The sequence below is a fragment of the Toxoplasma gondii genome, chromosome Ia, assembly GCF_000006565.2.
Source record: "Toxoplasma gondii ME49 chromosome Ia, whole genome shotgun sequence".
NCBI classification, from domain to species: domain Eukaryota; phylum Apicomplexa; class Conoidasida; order Eucoccidiorida; family Sarcocystidae; genus Toxoplasma; species Toxoplasma gondii.
The window spans coordinates 873125-895711 of record NC_031467.1 but is presented as its reverse complement, the minus strand read 5'-3'; the positions used below and the strand labels follow the sequence as shown (position 1 = coordinate 895711).

Below are 22587 nucleotides of genomic sequence, written 5' to 3'. Positions count from 1 at the left end.
ACACCAACAAATGCCGTGTAGCCGGAGAAGTCGATGTCGTCATGTAGGAATTTAGGCACAACAGTGAAATCACAGAACGTTCCCTGTTTACACGTCTTCTTCCTTGAAGTGCGAGTTCCCACTGAACGTGGCGCCACACTCAACAGAGGATCATATGCATTTGTGCATCTGCCCAATCGAGCGAAGTGTTAACGGGCACTGGCAGATGTCACAATCAGAGAAAGGCAAAAGTGGCATGAAACTCTGACAAAATAAGTGCAGCAGTCGCCTCAGCCAAAAGGAAACAGAGGACTGTGCGTGAAACACACTGTTGTCTCGCCGTATCTATGATACCAAAGTACCAGAACCAATGTGATCTACATAGCATACTGAACTGTAGGACAGAACCTGAGGCAGCGGCAACCGTTGCCAGCGCATGTGGCTTGTAAATGCTGTCTGCTACACACGGACGATCCCGTAGTCCGTGGAAGTAGATCCCAACGGTTCACGCTAAAAGGAAAACCTCGCGTGAAAGTGTACGACGCAACCTTCGACAGGGACCCTGTGACTTTGACTTTTGGCAACCATTTCGATGATCGTTTAGTTTGCAGAGAACTGCCTTGGGTGGAATTATTTCTAACGCCGTCTCCCAGGTATGATCACAACACAGTTACATTTTCTACACACTTCCACACAGCTATTTTTACACGGCAGCCAATCGAGCTGCAGATGAATGCTACTGTGTAGCGTCTATCTCTTTTATGAATTTAGCTTTTCTAAATGTAGCATTCCGAATCCTAGAGAGTAATCCTAGATCAATCGGGGATGAATATCTGGGTATATAGTGTGATCTTGATTATTATATACAAAACGGTAAAGAGTTTCTGGGAGATTCTTCAGATCTTTCCCTGTAGCCCCTTCGGTCCTCGGGAGAGAATTGAGGTATGCAGATCTGACTTTTGATCCCTATCGTTTTGGATGCTGAACTGCAAGGCGTGTCACTCAGGGAGCCTGTGCCCGCCGAATGGTATAAAGCTAGCTTTGGCGATTCCCGCGGCTGGATTGACGCCAACGAATGCTCCTTCTTCTCACAATCTAGAGAGGAGTTGAGTGCAATCCTTTCTTCACGACGTTTGACAGTCTCGTGACGAGATTCCGCGTCACCTCGAGTGTGGACGGCTTTCTCTGTGTGTTTATTTGTGGCGGCTGCTGCGGGCATCGGAAGGACCACGCCATTGTCTCAGTGTTTCAAGATGGCATTCCCTGTGAACGCTTATCCACCAGTTGCCTTCTTACCTTTTCCCCACCACGCTGCAAGCACAGTAAAAGTGTGACCGGTTTTTTGATGAGTGCGATGCGCCGAAGAAGAATGTCTCTGTCAAGTTGGGAGTAAACATCGACGTGCCAAGGAAACGCTTTCCGTAGCGTCAGCTCATCGTTGTAACACAGCTACGTGTAAAGAACGTAGATATTTATAGACGCACCGAGTGGTTTGAGTGACTGCGCCATGCGTTTCGGGTATCCGTTTTCTTCCACCGTATCCCCGAACCCCGTCTCTACTGGTCGCTGGCAGCTCTTTTGAAGTTTTGAACAAGCCGGGGGTAACTCTGTACTAAACAGGAATCACTGGCGTTTAACGGAGAATATGCAGAAACGCGTTTCGAGGAAGTGTGATCGTTAGACAGCATGCATCAGGAGAGAGCAAACTATGTTTTACTTCTTAAAAGATGCCCCTTCAGGAGGGGAGTGATGATTCGTTTGAGCTGCCCCTTAATGCTCGCAGAATCAGTGAATGGGGATACACCGAAGAAAAGAACCCAGTCTCAGCCTCTCTGGAAGTTTCATTGTACGAGTGAGACACGCAACGTTAATCGGAAGTGTTTTTCCTCGATGACGCACCGAACGCGATCACGGGGATTTAAAAGGAAGGTTTCCATATTCAGAGGCTTATTTTAAAGTAAGCATATAACAAGCTCTAAATAGATTCTTCGTCTACATTTCAATTCCCAACACCATCGTCACGGAAATTTCCTGTTTCCTACCGGAACTGTTGACAGTACAGTGAAGAAACATGCGTGGGCCTCGATTCAGATTCGAACGGATTCGAAATTCACCGACGAGGAAACAGCGTTTTCCCCTGCAATCGGGCTGTGACGGCCGAAGCACCGCTCCTGCCGTTTTTGCCTTTTTTTCCGACACTAGCGCGTGTATCCGCAAAACCACTGATTCAGAATTGAGGTCTTTCACTCGCCACTCTCTGCTCCGTTCTCCCGCGAGTTTGCTGCGCCTGCCACCCTTGGGTATTCGCCCCCGGCATGAAGAAGACAAGTTCTCCGGCTTTTTCCGTCCCAACTGTGTCGCTATTGACCCGAAGAGCTCGCCCCCACGATTCACACGCAGTACGCTCGTCGTCGGGGAAGAAAAAAAGGTCCCAGCCAGGGCTACAAAATTGTTCCTGGAGGTGTCTGTTGGTGTGGTCGTTTATGCACCTTTAGCATACACATTACCACGATGAAAGTGGACGGAAAACCAGGGCTAGCCAGTCGATAGGAAGCGAGACCCTTTGCTCGCCCATGAGAAACGCAGCTCGAGGTTCCGAGCTGAAAAGACACGCGCGCATAGAGGCGCTTTTCACGTCAAGGCCGAGATGATGGCTGCGAGCGCCTGTCGGGAAGTTGGTTTCCCTTGCGTGTTTCGGGTTGACTCAAAGCCAGCTGTTTCTGGTGCCTCTGCTCTGTTTCCTAGCAGCTCTTCTACACTTTTCTCGAAGCGAATTGTGTCTCTCTGTCTTCCGTTTTCCTTGCCCGCACAACTCAAATCGCGTGAGCTGTCTGGCCCGCGGGCCTTTGTCTTTGATTCGTGCTGCGAGTGCTCCCGTTTTTCCGTTTGCTTTTTCTGAAGGCGTCCGCAAACTTTGAACCAGACGCCGGTTCGCGCCTTCCAAAAGACTCGTTTCCACGAAAGTCTCCTTCCATCGTCTAGATTTCGACAGATAACCGCTCCATTGTAAAAAACAGCTACGGGTTGACGGGTCGTCGGCGCTTGCGCCATGCCAGACACGGAGGCGTTGCAGGGCGACTTCGTTGCATTCTCTTCCGTGATCGACCACAAAAACGCTCCTGAGATTTGTCGTCACTCAAAGGCGGACAAATCACTTTTTTTGTGGGTTGAGTCTGGAACCCGCAGCGGAAAGCCGGTGAGTACTGCTCGCGGCAGGTGCCCGGGGCCGGCTTGGCGTTGCACGCCTGAGTTTCGGAATGTCTCGTGTTTTGCTGACTCGGTATTGATTTTTCAGATGCACCTATGTGTTGTCTTTCGTTTCAATTGCCCCAATTTTTCCCATGCCCGACTCTGCTAGAAAGAAACATCGAAACAGGGTTCTCTTTGCCTGACTCGCAGTTCGCCCGCGGCGCTGGTGAGGGCGGCGCCGAAGGCCGTTGACACGCTTTCCACTTGGCTCAGGAAAATCGTTTTCTTTGTGCTTCGCTATGAGGATATTTCATCTCCTCTTACTTGGCTGGGCCGTGTGCTTGGCGCTCGGTCTTCGGGTGGACCTCGCCGCCGCCGAGACTGAGACAGACGGGTTTGGCAGGCGACGCCGAAAAAAAGAACAAGAGCACTACGGAGATAATATCGAAATGACGACTCTTCCCACAAAGAAGGGCGGCACAGCTCCAGCGGTTCCTTCCTCCCCTGCGGAAGGTAAGCCAGCGGAAAAACAAATCCTCTGTGAAGGCCAGCAGGAGAACCGACCTCTGAGGAAATCATTCATGCCTGAGGAAACGCTTTCCGGACTTTTTTCTGCTTGACAGTTTCGAGTCCTTCATCGTCGTGTCTTTGTGCCCAGTGGCTTTTGTTCTGTCGTTTGTCTGCGTTTCCTGCAGCGGCGAAATGGCCCTTCAACAGCTCTTGTAAGAATCCCCCATGTTCGGAGAAAGATAAGGCTACACAAAGGATTGGAAATATAGACTTTTGTGGGAAATTTGGCAAGTGCGAGATGCCTGTTGGCAATTGTCAAAGGTTCCTTTAACCGTTTTGTCTCGTTCATTGTGAATCATAGCACAACGTGACGAAAATGCAGCTGCTCGTTGGGAACTGTCTACTTCCCAATTCCTAGGTCTCGAGCAGACAGCATTTACAGCTTTGAGTCTCTCCGGACCTCCTGTCTGCACTGGAGACCGTTTTTGGAGAGCTCTGTATTCGCCTCAGCTGTGTTTCTTGTTCTCCCTTGAAACAGCTGAGACCCGCGCAGTGCACGTCGCCTAAACACTCTTCCATGCTGTTCTGTTCCTTCAGGCATGTACAGCGAGGTTGAAATTTACCGCCCGGGGATAAAAGAGTATCTGCATGCAAGAACGTACGATCCCCTCGCTCCCATCGCGGGTGAGACTCTTGTTCGTCTCGGCGCAAACTGAGCGGGAAGGACGCCCTCTTCTGTTGACTTGTGACGTTCCTGCTCTTGATGAAACCTGGCATAGGCGGTGCTCCACAAGCAGCGCCACAGAGTCGTCACAAACCATGCCTTGGGATAGTTTTGGGTTCAGGGTTTAGAACTGAAGCTTGAAAAAACTTTTTTTCAAAGATGGTGTCCTTCATCCTTCTTCTGGGCCGTCGCTTGGATGCACACTCGCAGACAACGCGTTGTCCGCTACGAACTCGCGTATCGTCGACATTCTGCTGTCTCAGGCAACCAGCAAGAAAACCTCAAGGCCCTTCAGGAGCTGCTCACTGCTGATTTCATGACGCAAGGCGTTGCAAGTAAGGAACACCGAGCAGTCCGCTGCCAAGACACACTGGCTTTCGCACTTCTTTCTCTTGCTTGCATTCTCAACCAGCCAGCGCAGACGACTGTTTTCTCTCTCCTTCCGCTATGGCTATCCCGCGACTCTTCGTCGCGCCAGCCTAGACCCTCCAGTGGTGTTTCTTTGGCGCAAGTGGAACTTTCTCGATCGCGACGCATCGACACAGAACGCGTTTGTCGATACTGCGGTATAATGGCAGCACATGGAGTAGCTGCAAAGCAGCCCTGACTACCGGCTTTCACAGGTTGAGATCTTGAAGGTCTTTCTTTTCGTCTGCTGCTCCTCCTCCAACTGGATGTTGAACGGTAGCGCATGCTCAAGCGGCTTCTGCAAGGTGGATCGAGATGCCAGAGTGTGTGCATCTAGGTTGGTACACAGGTGTTCTTCTTGCCGTGGAACAAGTAGCTGGATTTGTAGACTTCCAGCAACCGCCTTTGTCTGAGGGACGTCTCTTCTGTTCAGAGGCCAAAGACGAGCTCTGCCACAGAATCCGCGACGCACTCCGGAGTGGACAGCCTTGCAAGGTCATTGCTCCCGTACTGAACTGTTCGCAATTGAACAAGAAGGACATGGAGGCGTTTCTGGAGGCCTTCGAGGCTGAAGCTGCAATTTTGCCGTCTTCTCCTGACAACGAGTGCGGGAAGGCCTACGCAGAGGCGGTCTCGCTCTACCACTTGGTGATTGTGGACACCCCACTTTCATTCTCCGAGACGCCCATGGAATCTGAAGAAATGAAAGAAAAACTCAATTTGCTCTTTGCGGAGAACACCCGGGGAGGTAAGTCGAGTTTGCCGTCAAAAGGAGTGAACATGACATTTTCCCCTTTCTCTTCAAAACGCGTCTTTTCATTTTCGCTCTTCTCTTTATCCATCATTGTTAGCCTCTTCAGTTGAAACGAATTCAGAGTTCAGTGTTTATTGGTAACGAGAAAACTGCAGCCGAGAGAAACAGTCAAAAACAATCGCTCTCGACTCGGGGGGGTGTGTTGTGAGTCTCGAGATGTTTCGAGGCACCTGCTTGAATCGCTTTTCTCCAGGTCATAGCGGCGAAACGAACCTTGAGAAACCGAGACGACCTCCCGCTAATCGGAGTCCAGTTTCAACATGTCACATGCACTTTGTCTTAGATGGGTTTCACCTCTTGATAGCTCATCGGCATTCATTTCACCGTTGTTGATTGTTCACTGACACACGGATGGAGTGAAGACAAACACGCCACCGCTTCTTGGAAGAATTTGTTCGTTTCTGCAGGACCTACACCCGCGAAGGAGGGTGTCGTGTACGAGACAGTTGATCTTCAGGCTCCTAACGATTCAGGCGATGCGCCAGGAAAACCGGAGCAGGTCCCAAAACCGTCTCTTTTGTCGATCAACTCTTCCATTTGGCCTGCTGATATCTACGCGAACTCCGAGGCTGATAGAGAAGCAAGCATGGTGGAACTCAAGTACGGAAGGAACAGCGCACCTCGTGAACATTTTAAAATACCATAGTCATAGTGAAAGCGGCGACTGTTTCACGCAAATGCATAGAAAAAACCTGCCCTGATGCCGCTTCGCCACCGCAGTGTTGAACACTCGTTCGGGTGGTGAAACACAACTCCAGATATCACGCATGTCTCGCAGTTTTGTACATACAGGACTCTACACCTTTTCTCTCGAGGTTCGTTCTTGCCTGAATTCTCTGGAGTCTCTGGAACTCTTTATATTGCCCAGTCCATGGTGAAAAAACTGTGGCTGTAGACCTCAAGTGTCTCTGTCCTAGATCGGTTACTGCGGGCGCCTTCCTCAACGAGGCAACGATGCAACACGCACCCGCAAGCGTCCAGTCGACCTCCACGGTTTTTTTTTCTCTAGAGAGAATACCGGACGAGGTAGCGAGGAGAGAAGTTTTTTTTTCGCAGCACGGGGATGCCTGTCTTTCGTGAATCCCAGTTCCACTATCTGCTCCATTTTTCTGGGCAAGGGTCGCAAACACAAGTGGAGTCTACAGCCGTTCTCTGGTGACGGTTGAACCTGAGCACTCAAGCAAAGTCCTTTGTCTGACGGTTCAGGAGTCTCCCTCTTGATCTGAGTGTCGCATTTACTTTCAGCAGTGTAATACACGCAGTGAGATCTGTTTTTCAGTGCTCTGGGAAGATTGCGAAGAAAGGCGAGAACGGGAGTTGGCGACACGCGTTGTTTCGTTGATTTCCGGCGTGCAATTGGTTCGGGATTTACAGAAAGTCTCATCTGAACTCTTCCCGTGTGCCCCGACGACTTTTCTCGCAGGAAACTGAAAAACAGATTCCTCGGAAAGCCACTCGGACCTCCAGAGACGACAACCCTGGAAGCCTTTCCTTATGAGCCTGAAGCGACCAGAACGCTTCACTACAGCGCAGCGCGTCGACTCTTCTTCATTGGAGCTCGAAGTCCACTTGGTGAGAAATGGTTTTACAAAGTGTTTCCGAAAACATGCGTCAAAGCGACGCGTCGCTCTGCTGTTTTTAACCAAGCGGTGTCTTCGTGGTCGGCGCCTTCATGACTCCCGTGAAGAGGATTTCGCAGCCGCATGCGAAGACCTGTGACTTCAGCTTTTGCGAATGTTTCATACCACGAAGAAACGCATGCGACCGACACTTAGAGCCGCGATTCTCCCGCTTCTGTCCGGTTTCGGTGTTCGTCTGCCGTCCCCCCTTTTTTTCCATCTGTAGTGGCTTTGCGTCCCCGCCGTCTAGACTTGACAGATAGGCGGAACAGCTTCGACGTGCTCTGTCACTGGGAAGTGCACTCGAGACCTGTTGTTTTCCGTTTTCTTTCTCTGCAGTGGCTCTGCTTTACAACCTCCTTTTCCAGGCATGGTATCGCTGGGATGAGTTGTTTACTGGCGAGGGTGCTGCGCGTCCGTTCCCGAGGATTTCCACGCTTCTTCGTGCAGGGTCCCAGGAGAGATACTCCAGACTCGATGCCCTCTGCGGAGTGGCTCTGAAGAAGGTGAAGCCCCGGCCGAAGACGCCTTCGACTTTGCCCATCCTTCCGCGAGAAAAAATGTTCAGAAAAACGCGCGTCGTAGGCGAAGCAAAGTTCTCCTGTGACATTCTTTACCGCGCCGCCACCGCTCTGGACCTCGGTGAGTCGCGCGTCTGGTCGAAGGCCCCTGTGACCGTTGTGTCTCTTTCAGACCGGAGAGAGAGCTGTGCCGACTGTTGTTGGCGGCTCTGTGTCGCAGGCGTTTCGAGGCTCGCTTGCGCTCCTGTGCTTCGACGGCGCCTTGAGGCAGCTTCGTGTCTGTGCTTGCAAGCAACAAGTCGACGGACTGCTCTTTTGAAGAAAGCATGCCTTTGAAGATTTGCTCGGAAATATGAAACGTTTCTGCTTCACTTCACTCTGAAGGATCTCCATGAAAAACGGTCTACCCCCCCTCCCCCAAGTGACGAACGCTTGACTGAGTGCTTCACAGCTGCGCCCGTGTTTTCGCAACCAGGTTGGGGAAGACGAGAATGTGGATCAAGGAGGGAAGTGGGATTCTAGGTTCCACTAAAGTGTGCCCTGGAAGGCACTTTGTGGCGATTCCAAAGTCGCGCTTTCTACTCGAAGGGTCCCCACTGGTCTTGTGAATGTCCCCTGTCTCTTCAGGTGAATCTGCGGCCGTCGTGGACTTCAACGAACGCATGGAGTCTCTGAACGACGAGAAGAAGAGGCGCAGTGTGCTTCTTGAACACAACGCGAGCGGTTCTGCAAACTTCAGGCGTGTTTGCCTCTCCTTTCGCAAGAGCGTGGACGGCGTAACGGAGCTAACCGACCTCCTCTCGTGCTCCTTCTCCGACACTGTTCTCCCTTCCGCTCTGAGCGCCTCCACGTCCTCTGCGTTGCCGCCGAACCTTCGAGAAGTTTCAGAGTTCGACTCCGTCGTTCTCCTCGAAACAAAGGCTGCGGCGGCCCCGGCGGTCGATGAGTCTGAGGACGAAGACTCTCCCCAGGAGCAAGAAGACAGGGCACGACGGAACTTCAATTGGCTCAGGCTCCGAGCCGGTAGGAGAAAAGAGCAAACGGGACATTCAGACTCTCAGTCGCGCGGAGACCGATTCTCCGCTGTGTTTCTCTCTCGAAGCCGACGCAGACTGGCGTTTTCACTCAGGCGGATCGATCCCTGCTAGATCCAGACACGGCTGGTCTTTCGTCGCACCCTTGCGACTTTGGCGAGCCTGTTGGAGAAGGCGGACGGCGCGGGGTCGTGCTGCAGGGGATTGCTTCCGACTTCGTAGAGCGAGTTTTTCTCTTCATTCTCGACTCCGAACAAAGACTTAAATCCATGGGTCCTGTGACTTGGCTCTCGTCTTTCTTCTTTCTCCTTTCTTCCTTATCGCTACCTCTTCTCTTATGCGTCACCTTCCTTTTCGCTTCTTTCGTTGTCGTGTCTGTTCACTTCCGTTCGTTTTCATCTGTTCGTTGTCTCTCTTCTCTCGTTTTTTCTTTTTTCCATTTCTTTCTCTCCTCTTCTCTTTGTCTCCTTTTTTTCCCTCCCCGTCTTCATTTTTCTTCGGTTCTTTTCTCTGCTTGGGGTTTCGCCTTCCCTGAGGGCCTTTGCGTCGGTCTTGCTTTCGGAAAAGTCGTTCTTGCTCCTACGGCGTTCCTTCTGCTTCCGACGGCCTTCGCCTCTCTGTGTCCGCAGCGCCGCATCTGGAGGCGGGTCTCTTAGGCGACGTCCTGAGCCTCGACTACGGCACTTGGTGGATTTCTCTCTTGTTCGTGGATGAGCGGAGCTTGGGCGAGGTGGAGGCGAAGAGGAAGAAGCTGAAAGCGACTTGCGCGAAGGCGGCCAAGAGCAAGAAGTCGACCGCTGACGACGGCGTCTGCACTGCCACTTGGAACAAAAGATGGTGGGATAAGAACTGCTCGAAGAACCTGACCCGCTTCCTATGCACTCCTGTCCTCGACGTTCTCGCTCTCGACGGCCAACTCACCTTTGTGACCTCTCGAGCTCTAAAGGCTCTTGCGGCAAACGACTTGCAAGTGAAGAAACCTGGACAAAGTGCTAAGGGTCGTCCATTCGCCTCTCTGGCTGGCAGCCGGGCCACACAGAAGATGCTCTTTGCGAGGAACGCGTATGCCCCCGCGATTTTCGGCGCTCTTCAGTTCTTCTCCACGTCCACCATGGCCAACGCAGAGCTGCTTGGAGGCCTCGGTAAGGCGCCCCGCTTGCTGAGTCTCCAGAAAGGCCTGATGCGCGACACAAACGGAACAGGGGACGTGGAAACGCGGCGAACGGAAGTCGATGAGAAGCCGTTTAGATACGAGGAGTCGAGGAAAGAGTTAGAACAGCCACAGAAAAGAACGTAGGATGAGCAAGGAAAACATCGAAGGCGAGCACACAGGAGAACGAGAAAAATGAGAGATGGAAAAGGGTGTAAGAGGGATGAGGAGTATTCGACGGGGGAGAAACCAGCATGTAGGGAAGAGAGGAGGCTTTCAGAGACCTTGATGAAATACAGGAAAGGAAACACTGACACATGCACGGAGGCCAGTGTCCCCGGGTCGAACTGGGATACTCTCTGCAACTCCACGAAGACATGAGGAGGAAAGAATTTCACGAGAGAAAATACCTCTGGCTTAATGGTCGGGCTTTGTTAAGTAGGGAAGTGTACCATCAGCAAATATCCCTATAGTTTCTGTACACCATCCCACTAAGTTGCTTGTGTTCTACCTCTCCCAACTGCGGAGAGAGCGGAACCCCAACGGCCTCTCTTATCCTGGACGGCGAGAATACACGATTTAGGATGCCCTTCGCGTTGTGTGCATGCAACAGTACCCGTAGTCCCGAGGTGGGCGAAGCGCGTCTTCACACGGCAGCCAGCACTCGATGTTGGTCCTTCAGAAAAGAAAGTGACTTTGCGTTGACTCCACCTTCTGGGTGGAAATACTTGTGTTGGAAAGGTCGAGCCCCTTTGCGAGCGTCCGACGAGTGCGCAAGTTTTGCGCTTCTTTCTTCAACTGCGCTCTGTGGGAGTCCGAGATCCGCACGAACGGAGTGACGTATTCCGAGTCCTTTGCTGTTTGGGGTTTGCAGATCATCCGGGCATCTGGGACATCAACTTCGCCTCTTCTCTCTTCACTGGAAAAGGAAAGAGAGGCTGGCTCTTCAGTCGCTTAACAGGTTCTCTCTTGAGGAGACTCGGAACTCGACTCGCGGAAAAGGCGTACCAACCGTACATGATGCAGCGTAAGCGAATTCATTTTGGCCCCGGTAGCCCCTGTCGCTTCCTTTGTGTTCTTCGCTCCGTTTCACGTTGTTTCGTGAGTCTTCTTTCTCGTGCTCTTTGTTCTTGCTCTCTTGTCTCCGCGTCGCGTTTTCTTCTATTTTCCCCGAATGCTCGGAACCTCTTTTTCGCCTCTCTTCCAAAGTCTCCGGTACTCCCAGCCCTACCTCTCGGAAAGCGTGAGGCGCGCCTCGACTTGGAAGAGAGACACTCTTCGACGCACCCAATGTGAGACGTCGGTGACAAAGAGCTGCTGTGGTCTCGGCAGCGGAAAAAGCAGGCGCCTGCGTCGTCGTTTCCAGCGCCTTCCAAAAAGCATAGATTGCGCTTTTTAGAACCGGCAGCTACAGCCGCCTAAACTCAGAAGCCACAGAAGGCGTTTTGCGCGTCTCCGTGTGCGTTTGTTTGATTTCTGGCCCGTGAAGTGGCGCTGCGTAGTTGAGACAAGAATTTTCGGTGCCTTCTCTTGGCTCCGTTGCTGCAGTCCTGCATCAGAAACTGCGCCCGGAGACACGCAAGAAGATGTTTCAGGCGATCCAGGTCATCGTCCACCCTCTCGCCTTGAAGCACCTCAACCAGATGGCACCTCTCTACAGCGACAGCAAAGGAAACCTCAACAAAGAAGGCGGCTTTGCCGAAGAAATCGACAACACTTTGAGGGAATGGTCCGAATACGGCATGAACGAAAAACTCATCGTAAGTTATATATATATATATATATATATAATTGTACACATTCCCACACAGTACATGTTCGTATTCGTTCCATTCATGTCTATAAATGAATATATATATATATGCATTGCGTACGTGTATAAGAATGTATCCATTGTATACAATATTTTGTGTGGATCTAGGTCGCGAGGTCGGGGCCAACCTGTTTGAGAGACAAGATTTGGGGCATGCTAGACACTTTGGGGTAGTAGTTTGAGTTGCGGTCACCTACATTTCGCGATTGTTTGTTTCGGCTTCGTAGCTCACCAAGGCGTTCTCACTCCTTGCAGTGCGTCTTCGCCTGCCTAGTTGTTCTGCATACACCGATGCGTCGTTCCTAAGTTCTGCTCTCTGTTTCCCTTCGTGCTTCGGTTTTCTCCCCCCACTCGCTTTACTCTTGCTTCCACCTCTGCCCTCGCTTCGTGTGTCGCCTCCCCCTTGCCCCATGTTTTCTTCCCTCTCAACCTCGAGCCAGTTGCGTCGTTTCCCGATATGTGCTAGCCACTGTTTGTCACTGATTTCCCCCAGGATCGCCTGGAGAAGGGTCAGAATCTGAGTGCATCGGACTTTGCGGGAGTAAACATTTTAACCATGCCCATTCCGAGCCGCGAGCGGATGGACTCGCTGGTCGCGGAGCGTCTCAACGGAGCGTTGAAACGCCTTCAGGAGAATCCGGAGAACGTCGAAACTTCGCGCGCAGCTTGCGACTTCCTCAGTCACGCGTCGAACTCCATTTACGTTACCAACGACTCTCGCTACTTGCTGAACAAGTTCGGCCCTGAGAACCTCCTCTTTTTGGGGAAGATCGTGAAGCGCAGTGAGACGCTTGAGAAGCCGCAAGGCTTTTTCGCCAGATCCTGGGCTGGAGTAGAGAAAACGCTCAAGGGGATCTTGCGCCTGCCGCCCTACATGGTCAGACATTTTGTCTTTGCAGCTGTGAAAGTCCGAGAGGACTTGGTCAGCGAAGTCGTGAGGGAAATGGCGGCCATCTACAATCGATTCTCAAACTTCTTCAAGGACGAAATCGCTTTTCGGAAAGCCGTCTCGGAACTCAGCATCGCCTACGAGGATTTGCTCCGCCAACGTATTCGAGAGCCATTCGCTGTAAGTCGCGCAGCTGGGGACGCCACCAGCGAGACTCCAGAGTTCTGTTTCTGTGGCGCTTTGACGCATCGAGCGAAGCCTAAATTCCTCAACGAAGGCCATCAAAGGACCCCTCAGAGATCCACTCTGTGTTGTATGTCGACAAGCCGTATACACGTCTCCAACCCACGAAAGAGAGAACAAAGAAAGTACAAAGACCATTTTTTCTGCACGAGTTTGACTATCCACATGTGCCCATTTGCACCTGTAGCCAATGGAAGATATCCGCGCTGAGAGGACTTGCAAGGTTGAGAGAAAAAGAAGGGGAGAGAGAAAAAAAAACAGCTTTTGCCAGCACCCTCTGCGGTAGTAGGTTTCCCGCTCAGGATGAAGATGCCTTCAAATACCATCTTTATCCTGATGCAGAATACCGGGTGCTTGTTGTCCCCTGGGGTTTGTGTGGAGTCCCCTACAAAGAGTCCTTAAGAGGAACAGTGTGTTATAGGCGAGAGGTTCGGCACCCTTCTTCTTGAAGTCGCATCACCTACAACATTTTGTAGACGACATGCCTATGCAGTGCTCCTATGCAGGCTAGCTGGCCGCCTGCCTCTCGCTTGAAACGAGCTTGCGACAGGGAGGACTTCAGGTCTTTCCAGAGTGCCTGTCCGTTGTTTCTTCCCCGTGAACCTGCCCTTACGTGTCGGCTGCTCATCTGCTGTACTCCGCATTTCCCTCCTTTTTTGCCTCTAGGTCCCCACGCACTCGCTCCTGGACAACATTCATCCGGACTACGCACAAATGGACGGTCAGAGTCGGAACCAAGAGTTCCAGGCCTCGGCGTTGTCGCACATTTTCTCGCAGGCTTGGTCGCTCTTTTTCTCGGTTTCGATGAACAACTACATCAACCCGGAGCCGCTTGCCAAGATCGAGGCCGAGTACTCAACCGACGCGTGGAAGAAATCCGTCGACGACCACCTCGCAGTCAACTCGTTCCGCATGATTTTCATGGGCAGCGACATGCCGCTGAAACTCTACGACCAACTGATTCCAAACGAACAGAAGCGCATGCTGAAGCGTGCCAAGTTCGGTGTTTCCACCATGTTTGCCTACCAGACTCTCTTAACGGGGCGACTCTACGAGGCGCAGAACCTCCCGAACCTCGGCATGTTCCTCCAAGCTCAAGGGCCGTACTTCGGACCTATGATTGTCCGGTGGCAACAACGAAGGCGCACAGACAGACTCATCGAAATCGTCTCCTGGCTCACCCTGGGAGCCTTCTGCTTCGCGGCGGTCGGAGCGTAAGTTTCCAGAGACACACGCCGGCAGAAAAGAAGAAATCCAGGAGAGTTTTCGGGGAGATGGGGAAGAAGAAAAGGACAATTCCCAACCAGTCGGCAAAGATAAGAGGAAGAAGAAAACGAGAAAACCACGCTCGTGTGTTGGTCAAGACAACACACGGCGGAAAAAGATGGACGCATCCTCCTCCGGAATAGGTTCCTAGAAATATTCTGAGTGTTCTCGAAACCGGACCAACGGCGTAGAACGGGAAACATGGTCCTTCAATATCGAAGGCAGGAGTCATCAACCCATTGTATCGTCGCCCCAGCAATGCTGAATACACGATTGGTACGGGGGCTTGTAAGATAACACAGCGTGAAAGTCGTGAAAAACAAGGAAATCAGAGAAAAACTTTTTCCTTCGGATCTCCGTGCTCCTTCAGGGAAGATGGTCGATTTTCACAACTTTGTGTTTCGTTTCTTTTCTACATCTTGCCATCCTCAGTTTCGCGTGTTCCGTGCGCAAGCAGACAACAGGAGGATTCTCAACTCCAAAACGTTTTCTTGTTTTTCTCGTCCTACCTTGGTTGAGTCCGTTTTCTCTGTCGGTTTGCCTACTGTTCCCTGCTCTGTCCTCCTCCTCTTCTGGGGTTGCTTTGTTTGATCGGCTCTGCTGATGACTCTGCCAGATGCGGTCTCTTTGATGGATTTCTCTGCTCAGAGCTATGCAGCAGACAACGCAAGTCGTTGAGCAGATCGTCCAGAATCAGAGCAGCTTGGCGCCCGAGTTGAGTGGCTGCCCGCCCATGGGCATTTGCATGGACGGGACGATCGGAGATCCCATCGCCTCCCCTCCGGCGACCGCCGCCAGTGCTGTTTTCCAGTCTATTGCGCTCGTGGGTGTCGGTATGATGTTAGGGCCTGCGGTGGCAATCTGGAAAATCGCTGTTTCTCACTTCAAGGTTCTTGCACGGTTTGAAATGGTAAGACGGTGGTTTCCGAGGACAGGCGAAAAGCTCGACTGTTGACACACATGAAGGGGCTGGAGGTAGTGACAAGTATGGCCCCTCTGCCTAGAGGAGGTGTTGAGATCTTCGCAGGGTGGGGCACCTATGTAGCGAGTTGTCTACTCCGAAGCAGGAGATAAGAGTCTGTCGACTTCTCTGGGAAGGACTTAGGCATCTTCACGGCACAGTTGCAAAACCGCGTCCATAGACCGTGCCGAAAGAGAGATGAGGGTCGACCGGATGAGGCAAAGGAGAAAACTTCGCAGGGGGCCTGATTCTGAGATGAAATCTAGGGGGAAGATCTGCGGATTAGTTTGATTCCAGACAAGACCGCCGAGGAAGCTTCTCGGTCCAGAGACGGCTCAGGAGACCCCCAAAAGGCTCACGGGTGCTTCACGCGCAGCCACAACTACACAGTCATTTTCATACGTTGATCTGACACACATCCGCTGTCGTGAAGGCAGGGGCGAGACACCCTCACATCCACATGCGTAGGATAAACCAGGAGAGACCTGGGAGAATCCCTAAACGCTCGACGTTTGTGCTTCTCTCATATGGGTTGAACTTTCGTGTGACAGAAAGCGTCACGTGAAGAAAGGGAACGGGGAGGAGCGAAAACCGCTCATCAGTTGTCACTCTCTCTTGGTACACCCATTGTTGATCTTTTGTGCCTGCGAGAATCAGGGTGCTGTGCTTCGTGCTTGGAAGGCCTTTGTTAAAGGAGAGACTCTTTTCTGTGGCAGTTGGCAAAGCTTAGAGTGGCGAAAAAGACGTCATGGGAGGACGTTTCTCGGAACTGTCCACGTTCTGTGCCCGTGTCACTTCCTGCGTGTGTGCGAAACGTTTTCAGGCAATAGGCAACGCGTTCCGGCGTATGGGGCAGTGGTTCCGCAAGAAGTGGAGAGGTCGTTGGTTCGCGAACAAGCAGAATGCAGAAATTGAAAAGGAAATGCAGAGACACACGAAAAAGATGAAGGAAGAGCAAAAGAAGATGATCGACCGCAAAGCTCCCAACCTCATTGACCAGGCGGTGCCCGCTACTGCCCCCGAGCTCGATTTGGTTCCTGATGGGCCTGAACCCGTGCTTGGAGCTTCGACCTCTGGATCGGGAGGAGGCTTCTTTGAGATTGCCTCCGCTTACAGACGGAGGCCGCGCTTCGACAGACTGGCAAGCATCAGGAGACACGATGCGCTGCTTGCTCGTTTCGATAAACTGTAGCACATTTCTTCCGAGTGGACGAGACACGAAGGAGGCAAACAGCCTCTCAGCGTTTCCTGCCTTGCCGCAGAAAGTGGTGTTTGTGCTAGGTGGAACGACTTGTACGGCGTAGAGAAGGTCTAAAACGGCTCCGTCAAGAGAGCTTCCGGTTTGCTCTCCAGTGGGGACGACTCTGCTTCGCGCATAGTGGTGGCGTTAGCAGCACTGGGGGAGTTTTAGGGGAAATGGCGAGAATCTCTTTTCGATGGCATTCGCGGACTTGCGATGCAGCTGCGTGCGACCACACAGTTCACAGATGCACTGAAAAACCCTTGAACCCCGCCCGTCTCATCCGTGAATCCTTTTGAATTGAACGGCACAGATCAAGCGCAAAACTCTAAAGAAATCCGTGTTACTGCAAAAAGTAAAACCAACTTCACTACGATTGCTCTACACACCCACCCCGGTGGATGCTGAAGTCAACTAAAACAGGTGGTCTTCACTCTCCCACGACATTTCTAACTTTCAGGTCAAGCTATTTTCGAGGCGTAACATGTCGATTACGGACTCGTTCCGTGCCTGATAGTTCCACAGACTCTACTTATCGAGTCCGCAGTTCGGCAACTGGACACGGTAGAGGCGCCGACAAGTCTGCTTGTTTGAAGAACTGGTGCTTTCACTCGAGTATCATGACTTCCTCAGGTCCCAAAGACAAAGGAATACTTTCCACTCGCTGCAGTTTGGAAAAGCCCTTTTAAAACGCTCCGATGAAACCATCGCATCTGACTTAAGGCGGTTATGACGATCGGGGGACAACGCTCAGGTCCGTTCGTCTTTGCCTAGTCAGTGTGAATACTGTATTAAAGGTTTCCGTAGACGTCCACATAGAGTTTCCATCTCAGTAAATAAAAACATGGAGTCTCCTTCGTACTGCATATCTAGAGAGCGAAAAAGGCTGGCCACGAGCTGTGGGCCGCCTGTACTAGACTCACTTGCTACCGAAAAACTCGTGTGTATTCACTGAATGTAACACGCCAGAAGTCTCTGTTTTTTCGTTAGCAACATCAAGCGAACTGGATGTAGCTGAAAAAACAATCGCTCGCTGTTTTCACCGATTCACATGCATCCCTTTACCTGGGAAGACACAACCGTCAAAAGAATGCAGAAGTCTGAGGGCGAAGGACCCAACGAGGAGATACGGTGGAAAAACGCATTTTCCCAATTTGAGTCTTCCGTAGACTCCTGTTTCATTGTTTTGCCGACTGCGCATAGACACGGAAAAAGTGAAAAAACATCCTTTTCTTTCGTGGCTTGTGGGGAGACACAGTGTGTACACGTGGAGCGAGTGAGACCTGGCGGGTCGACCCTAACTCGCAGTTGCTTCGGTTCGCCAAGCCGAAGCATGCTCGTGCACACTAGAAAGTACAGAGATTCGATTTCTCTATCAAGTTAATCTCTCCCTTTTGTTGGAGAGCGTGTCAGGAGGAGTCCAGTGCAACCTCGCGCAGAACGGCCTACCCCTCTTTTTAGTGTCGAAATACGCAAGAAAACAACTGATACAGAACGTACACGCTGGCCACTGTCATCGCGTCCATGGACTCTTCTTTCCCCAGTCGTTTCATTTCCGGGGTGGAAGGTACAAAAAATCTTTCCTCTTCCGCTGTAGATGACTGTTCATCCTAACTTCTTCAAGCATAGACAGTCACCAGCATGGTCAGCGAGAGCGCAGAAGGCAGTGTGTCTTGCGCGAGGAATCTTGCAAAGAAAGTTGGAGATCACCACGCTCAACACCAACGTTTACCCTTCCTTGTCTAATTCGAGAGAATCAAGAATTTTTTGCGGTGGAAAAGCGAATCTCTCAGGAGCTTTCGACTCATGATTTTCTAAAACTCCTGAGGTTGGTGTCTGCTCCTGCCCCGGTTGAGCACAGCCGGCATCCAGTTAGCTGCGTCCTTAAATGGACGTCTCCCTCTAATGAAACTGCTTTCTTTAGTATCTGTAAAGTTTTATTCATTCAAAACTGTTTCTCAAACACTCAGGACTCTACTTTTCGTTAACGATGTACTAGATCGCTCTTCCGGTCCACGGCTGCCTTTTTAGCTAGTTTCTGCCCACCCCCCCCTCTCCGGTAGTGGCTTGTTTATTCTATTTTCTTTTCAGTGGTTTGCTGCACAGCTTTTCACTTCTTTCCTTTTCTATCCGAGGCACTGGGCCTCAGATAAACTGAAGACGAACGATTTGAGCTACTGAGAAGGAACCCGTGCTCGCCGGGACGGCGTTCGGTCTGAGTGAGCTCGTCTGCACTCGTAAACTTCCGCCTTTCCAAAGTAAATGCTACTTGGAAGTACTTTGCTGCCAACTGAGGGCTTTCGAAAGGACGAACCTTCAGACAAACAAGTTCCTCTCTTCAGCTTCTTCCGGTCGGAACCTTCAACCGCGTCTGCCGACGACAGCACCCCGACTTCGGGGGCTTCGGTGGGATTGCATCGAACGCCTTTGCGTAGCGATCTTGCCGACCAGGGAAACTGACCATGGAGACTTCTAAGCAGAAAGAAAAAACGTCGTCGCAGACCTGCAGCTTCGCTTTCCTCAGGCGGAAGCCGTTGGTAAACACGCCTTGTTTTCTTCAGCATTTCTCAACGACGCGAGATCTGACCGTTTTTACTGCCCGCAGAGAAAAAGGATGTCTGGCTGGTTGACTCTTTCAGAGAGACGAAACTGTCTCATTCCTTTGCTTTCGAACGGACAGAACGTGGAAACAGAAAGACCAGCTTCGTGCCTGCAAGAGTAGACACCGCTTTCCTTCCTTTAGTGACTAATTTCGTGGACGTGTGTAAAGAGCGTGAACTTGAAAACAGAGATTGACCTTTTCGTCGTTTGTCACTTGCTGAGGTACACAAGCCTCATTGCTTTCTGAGTTGCACTGGCCCTTCTGTCCTGCAGATTATCAGACACATCGACGCGCTGAAGGTGGAGTCGGCTTTCTGTGAAATCAGTGTAAGAACGTCACCGCACCTGAGAGCGTCCTTTTTTCCTGTCCTGTTTTCCTTGGTTGCCCGTCTCCTGCTTTTCTCTTTTTTGGGAGAGATATGCATACGGAGAGCAACTTTGCGCGGGTGCCTAGTTCCAGTGTATTTCCAAAGAGGGCACAGTCAAGATGGTCCTCTCCGGTGGAAGGAAACTCACTGAACGCCACGGTTCTATCGTGCGCTGGTCGTTCGTTTCTTGTGCAGTTGCTGTTTCGAGACCGCTGGTGCACGCCATTTTATGGAGATTTGTCAACAGACATCGGGAAACCTTTTAGGCACAATCTCTGTTTCTCGTAGGCTTGGACACCGTGAACTTGCGTCTTTTTGAAATACAGACCTTTGTAAAAAAATTGTACAGATATCGTGTCTTCTCTTTGCTAGTCTCCTTCCTACTGTTCGTCTGTGCTTAGGTCTGTGAACGTGTACCAGCGATAATGGACGGGGGAATGGCCTACTTCAACTTCCAGGGGTCTGTTCAGTCAGTCATTATGTCGGAGGTATCTTGGGATGCTGTGCTCCAATCCAAGCCCATTTCTCCTTCTTTCGCTAGTTCTCGCGTCTCCCATCTGACAGGACGAATTCTTTAGTGCTGGCAAAGCCTTGTCTAAATATCCGACTATACTGCTTGGTTTTTGCCTGGAGGACGAGCCCCATCATTCGCCATTGTCTATGAGGAGAAACGCAAGGAGGACGAACAGCTTTGTAAAAGAAACTAATGCCGTCTACAAAATATGGAAATACCTTTCCTTCAGATACAATGCGCGGGTGCTTTTTCCAGGGTGAATCTCTTCTTTTTCCGTGGCGCCTGGATATCCTTTTGCAGGGTGCTTCAAGGACTATTCAGCGCAAAGAAGCAGTCGCGAATTTAGCGAGGTATCTGGTAAGTGTGTTTTGTTCTTTATTTCGGAATCCCTGTTGCACAGGATAAAGCGACACTCCAACGTTTCGATAGGCTACCTTCGAATGTGCAGACTCCGAATTAGACTCTTGGTCTAGATCTTGAAGGTCTTTGTTTTTATAGGAGTTGACGGCACTGCTTTTTCGTAACAGAGGTAGAACGTCCCTGTTCTTCGGCTTTGTCCGCCACGCATCCTTCCGTGAGGGGTCTTTCCGGCTCTTCTCTGAAATAGTTTATGGTTTTGTAATTAAAGACAAAAACATAAAACATACATCCTCACAACAGTAAAGGGTGTATGAACCTAAAAGTGGGGAACTTAGGGCAACACAAGGGCGGCCTGATCCGGGTGCCGCGAATCCGGCTGGCTCTTGCACTTCTGCAGTGCCTGCCGGGCAGAGAGGAAATACGAAGGGGTCTGCGTCCGTGTCTTGACGTTTGTGTAGAGCGCGTCACCGTCTTTTCTTCTGTACGTGAGCCTGGTTTCCGTGACACTGGAAGTCTCCTGTTGACACCCCATAATCTAAATTTGACAATCAGAGACAGAACTCGGCTTTGAGGAAAGACTTTGTTTTTGCAGGGACTTGCTCCATCGGAGCAAGAAGTCGACACGTTTTTCCACCGAGTGAACGGCCGCTGCGACCTCGCGGCGTTCGGTCGTTTCTGCTCTCTCCTTGTCCACGACGAAGACAAAGCAGCGAACTTCCGGGAGCTGTTTCTCGTGTACGACAAAGAACACACAGGGAAACTCAAGAAGCGAGTCGTGAAAATGATTTTCTGCAACCTTGGCGAGCCTTTGTCTGCCGCCGAGTGGAGAAGTTTCGAAGGAATCTTCGACCTCGCCGATAAAAAGGACGACGATCTGGTGCCGTACGAGCCCATTGTGAGGAAGTGAGTGAGAAAGACGACCCTTCGGCGTGGAGCGCGAAACACTCGAGGTGGACGTGCACTTTTGGGGAAAAAGAATAAGATGATTTTTCTTGTTTTCTTTCACTATCTCCTCAGCTGACTGCGTACCTAGGGTGAGTCAGAGTTCGTCGAGACTCGTCTGTGTGTGTTAGACGCTGACTTCCCAAGTGCATTTAGCGGGTTTCAAAACTCAACACTTGCATACCAGTTGTCGACCAGGAACTTGCACGACTGGTGAAGCACACTGTTTCGTGAGATCACCTATGCTTAACCTTATTGCGGATACGATTTTTACGGCTCGTTCAGAACAAGAGGTTACTAGCGGTCCTAGGAAGCAAGGGTTCGTGTCTCAGTTCATCGGGAAACCGTCAAGGCTGAGGCTGGTTTTTCTTCATCACTCTCGTGTTCCTTTTAACACCGCAAGAAGACAGGAAACTCAGATCCTTACGTGACTCGCATGCGCTCTCGTGTATGAAGCCAATGTTTTCTTCACGGATAAAACGACTGCGAGAGCTGATTTCCGAGTGCATTTCTCTTCCTGGTTTTAGAAAAAGTTGTCTGTGTTGTCACGAGCAACACAGAAGCACTCAAACATCTGCGATTGTCTTCGTTCTCTCAGGCTGCTGGACTTGCCACAGTGACCCGATGACAAGGATAGCCAAGCGAGTGTGCTGGGTTTCCCTCGAAAAAGACCTTGAGTGGATTTGTCATTCCGAACCGAACAACAAGCTCCCTCTTAATACATGCGTTGGCTCTCCACCGGAAGCACGTCGCCTTCGAAGTTGTTGGGGCGCCAACGAGAGTGGCAGAACAGCAACGCCTGACAGATCCTTGTTTGCGTTCGTCTGTGCATCGATGTCTGGATTCGCAAAACAGGGAAGAGACTCATGAATAAATGCGTATGTGAACCGAATTCGTCTGTACGCATGTTTGCACGTATTTCTAGCCGTGTATGCACACAGGAGTAGGGGACCCTGATAACCACCGCCCGGAACCTCCTGCGTTTTTCCTTCTCTCCTCGTTCCTTTCCCTCTGGAAAAAATATTTTTCCGTTGCTGCCTTTTTCTGTCTTCTTTGTGCGCGATACCTTGGCCCATGGGTTGTCCATGTTCACCGTACAGATGTGTTTCTAAGCTTTCCTCCTCCCTAGTGGTGCGCCTTCTGTTTCGAAGAACACCGCACCACTTGAGTGAACGCAGTTTTTTCTCTCCGAACAAGTGACGATGTTAGTGCTTTGAGTCGCCTATCTCGCCCTTCGAACCGAGCTCTTCTACGCAGAACAAGGAAACTTAGTTGAAAGTGGTAATCATACTGTTACCATTCTTCTGAGTGACCCTTGTTCTAGGCAGTCTGTATTTTCTCTCGAACTTGACAGCGTTAAGGCCTCCCGACATGCCTATTGTGTGCTCTCAAGCACATGGAAACATATTAGTCGTTAATACGGAGAAAGAAAGCTATTTCTT

At 51.0% G+C, this 22587-nt stretch overlaps 2 protein-coding genes across 2 annotated transcripts; both read left to right on the top strand.

Moving 5' to 3' along the window:
- Positions 1-2761: 2761 nt before the first annotated feature.
- Positions 2762-16711, top strand: TGME49_294400 (hypothetical protein). The gene is made up of 16 exons (XM_002370178.2): positions 2762-3681; positions 3864-3890; positions 4276-4362; positions 4666-4737; positions 5160-5558; positions 6032-6224; positions 7048-7196; positions 7583-7885; positions 8392-8787; positions 9428-9940; positions 10823-10975; positions 11497-11708; positions 12255-12830; positions 13560-14107; positions 14808-15069; positions 15944-16711. The coding sequence occupies exons 1-16, from the start codon at positions 3468-3470 to the stop codon at positions 16310-16312; spliced, it is 4473 nt and encodes a 1490-aa protein (XP_002370219.1). The 5' UTR covers positions 2762-3467; the 3' UTR covers positions 16313-16711.
- A 1436-nt stretch (positions 16712-18147) lies between these two features.
- Positions 18148-22516, top strand: TGME49_294390 (myosin light chain MLC4, putative). Its single transcript, XM_018782226.1, has 5 exons — positions 18148-18897; positions 19235-19288; positions 20144-20200; positions 20796-21106; positions 21744-22516. Exons 1-5 carry the CDS (start codon positions 18823-18825, stop codon positions 21763-21765), a joined length of 519 nt encoding a protein of 172 aa, XP_018638590.1. The 5' UTR covers positions 18148-18822; the 3' UTR covers positions 21766-22516.
- Positions 22517-22587: the final 71 nt, after the last annotated feature.

Bases quoted from the DNA above. Each gene is read 5' to 3' on its own strand.
- TGME49_294400 (XM_002370178.2), top strand. From the start codon at position 3,468: ATGAGGATATTTCATCTCCTCTTACTTGGCTGGGCCGTGTGCTTGGCG. The intron at 4,363-4,665 runs GTGAGACTCTTG...CTGCTGTCTCAG, and splicing joins TCCCCTCGCTCCCATCGCGG to GCAACCAGCAAGAAAACCTC. The intron at 7,197-7,582 runs GTGAGAAATGGT...CTTTCTCTGCAG, and splicing joins TGGAGCTCGAAGTCCACTTG to TGGCTCTGCTTTACAACCTC.
- TGME49_294390 (XM_018782226.1), top strand. From the start codon at position 18,823: ATGGAGACTTCTAAGCAGAAAGAAAAAACGTCGTCGCAGACCTGCAGC. The intron at 19,289-20,143 runs GTAAGAACGTCA...ATCCTTTTGCAG, and splicing joins CGGCTTTCTGTGAAATCAGT to GGTGCTTCAAGGACTATTCA. The intron at 20,201-20,795 runs GTAAGTGTGTTT...TTGTTTTTGCAG, and splicing joins CGAATTTAGCGAGGTATCTG to GGACTTGCTCCATCGGAGCA.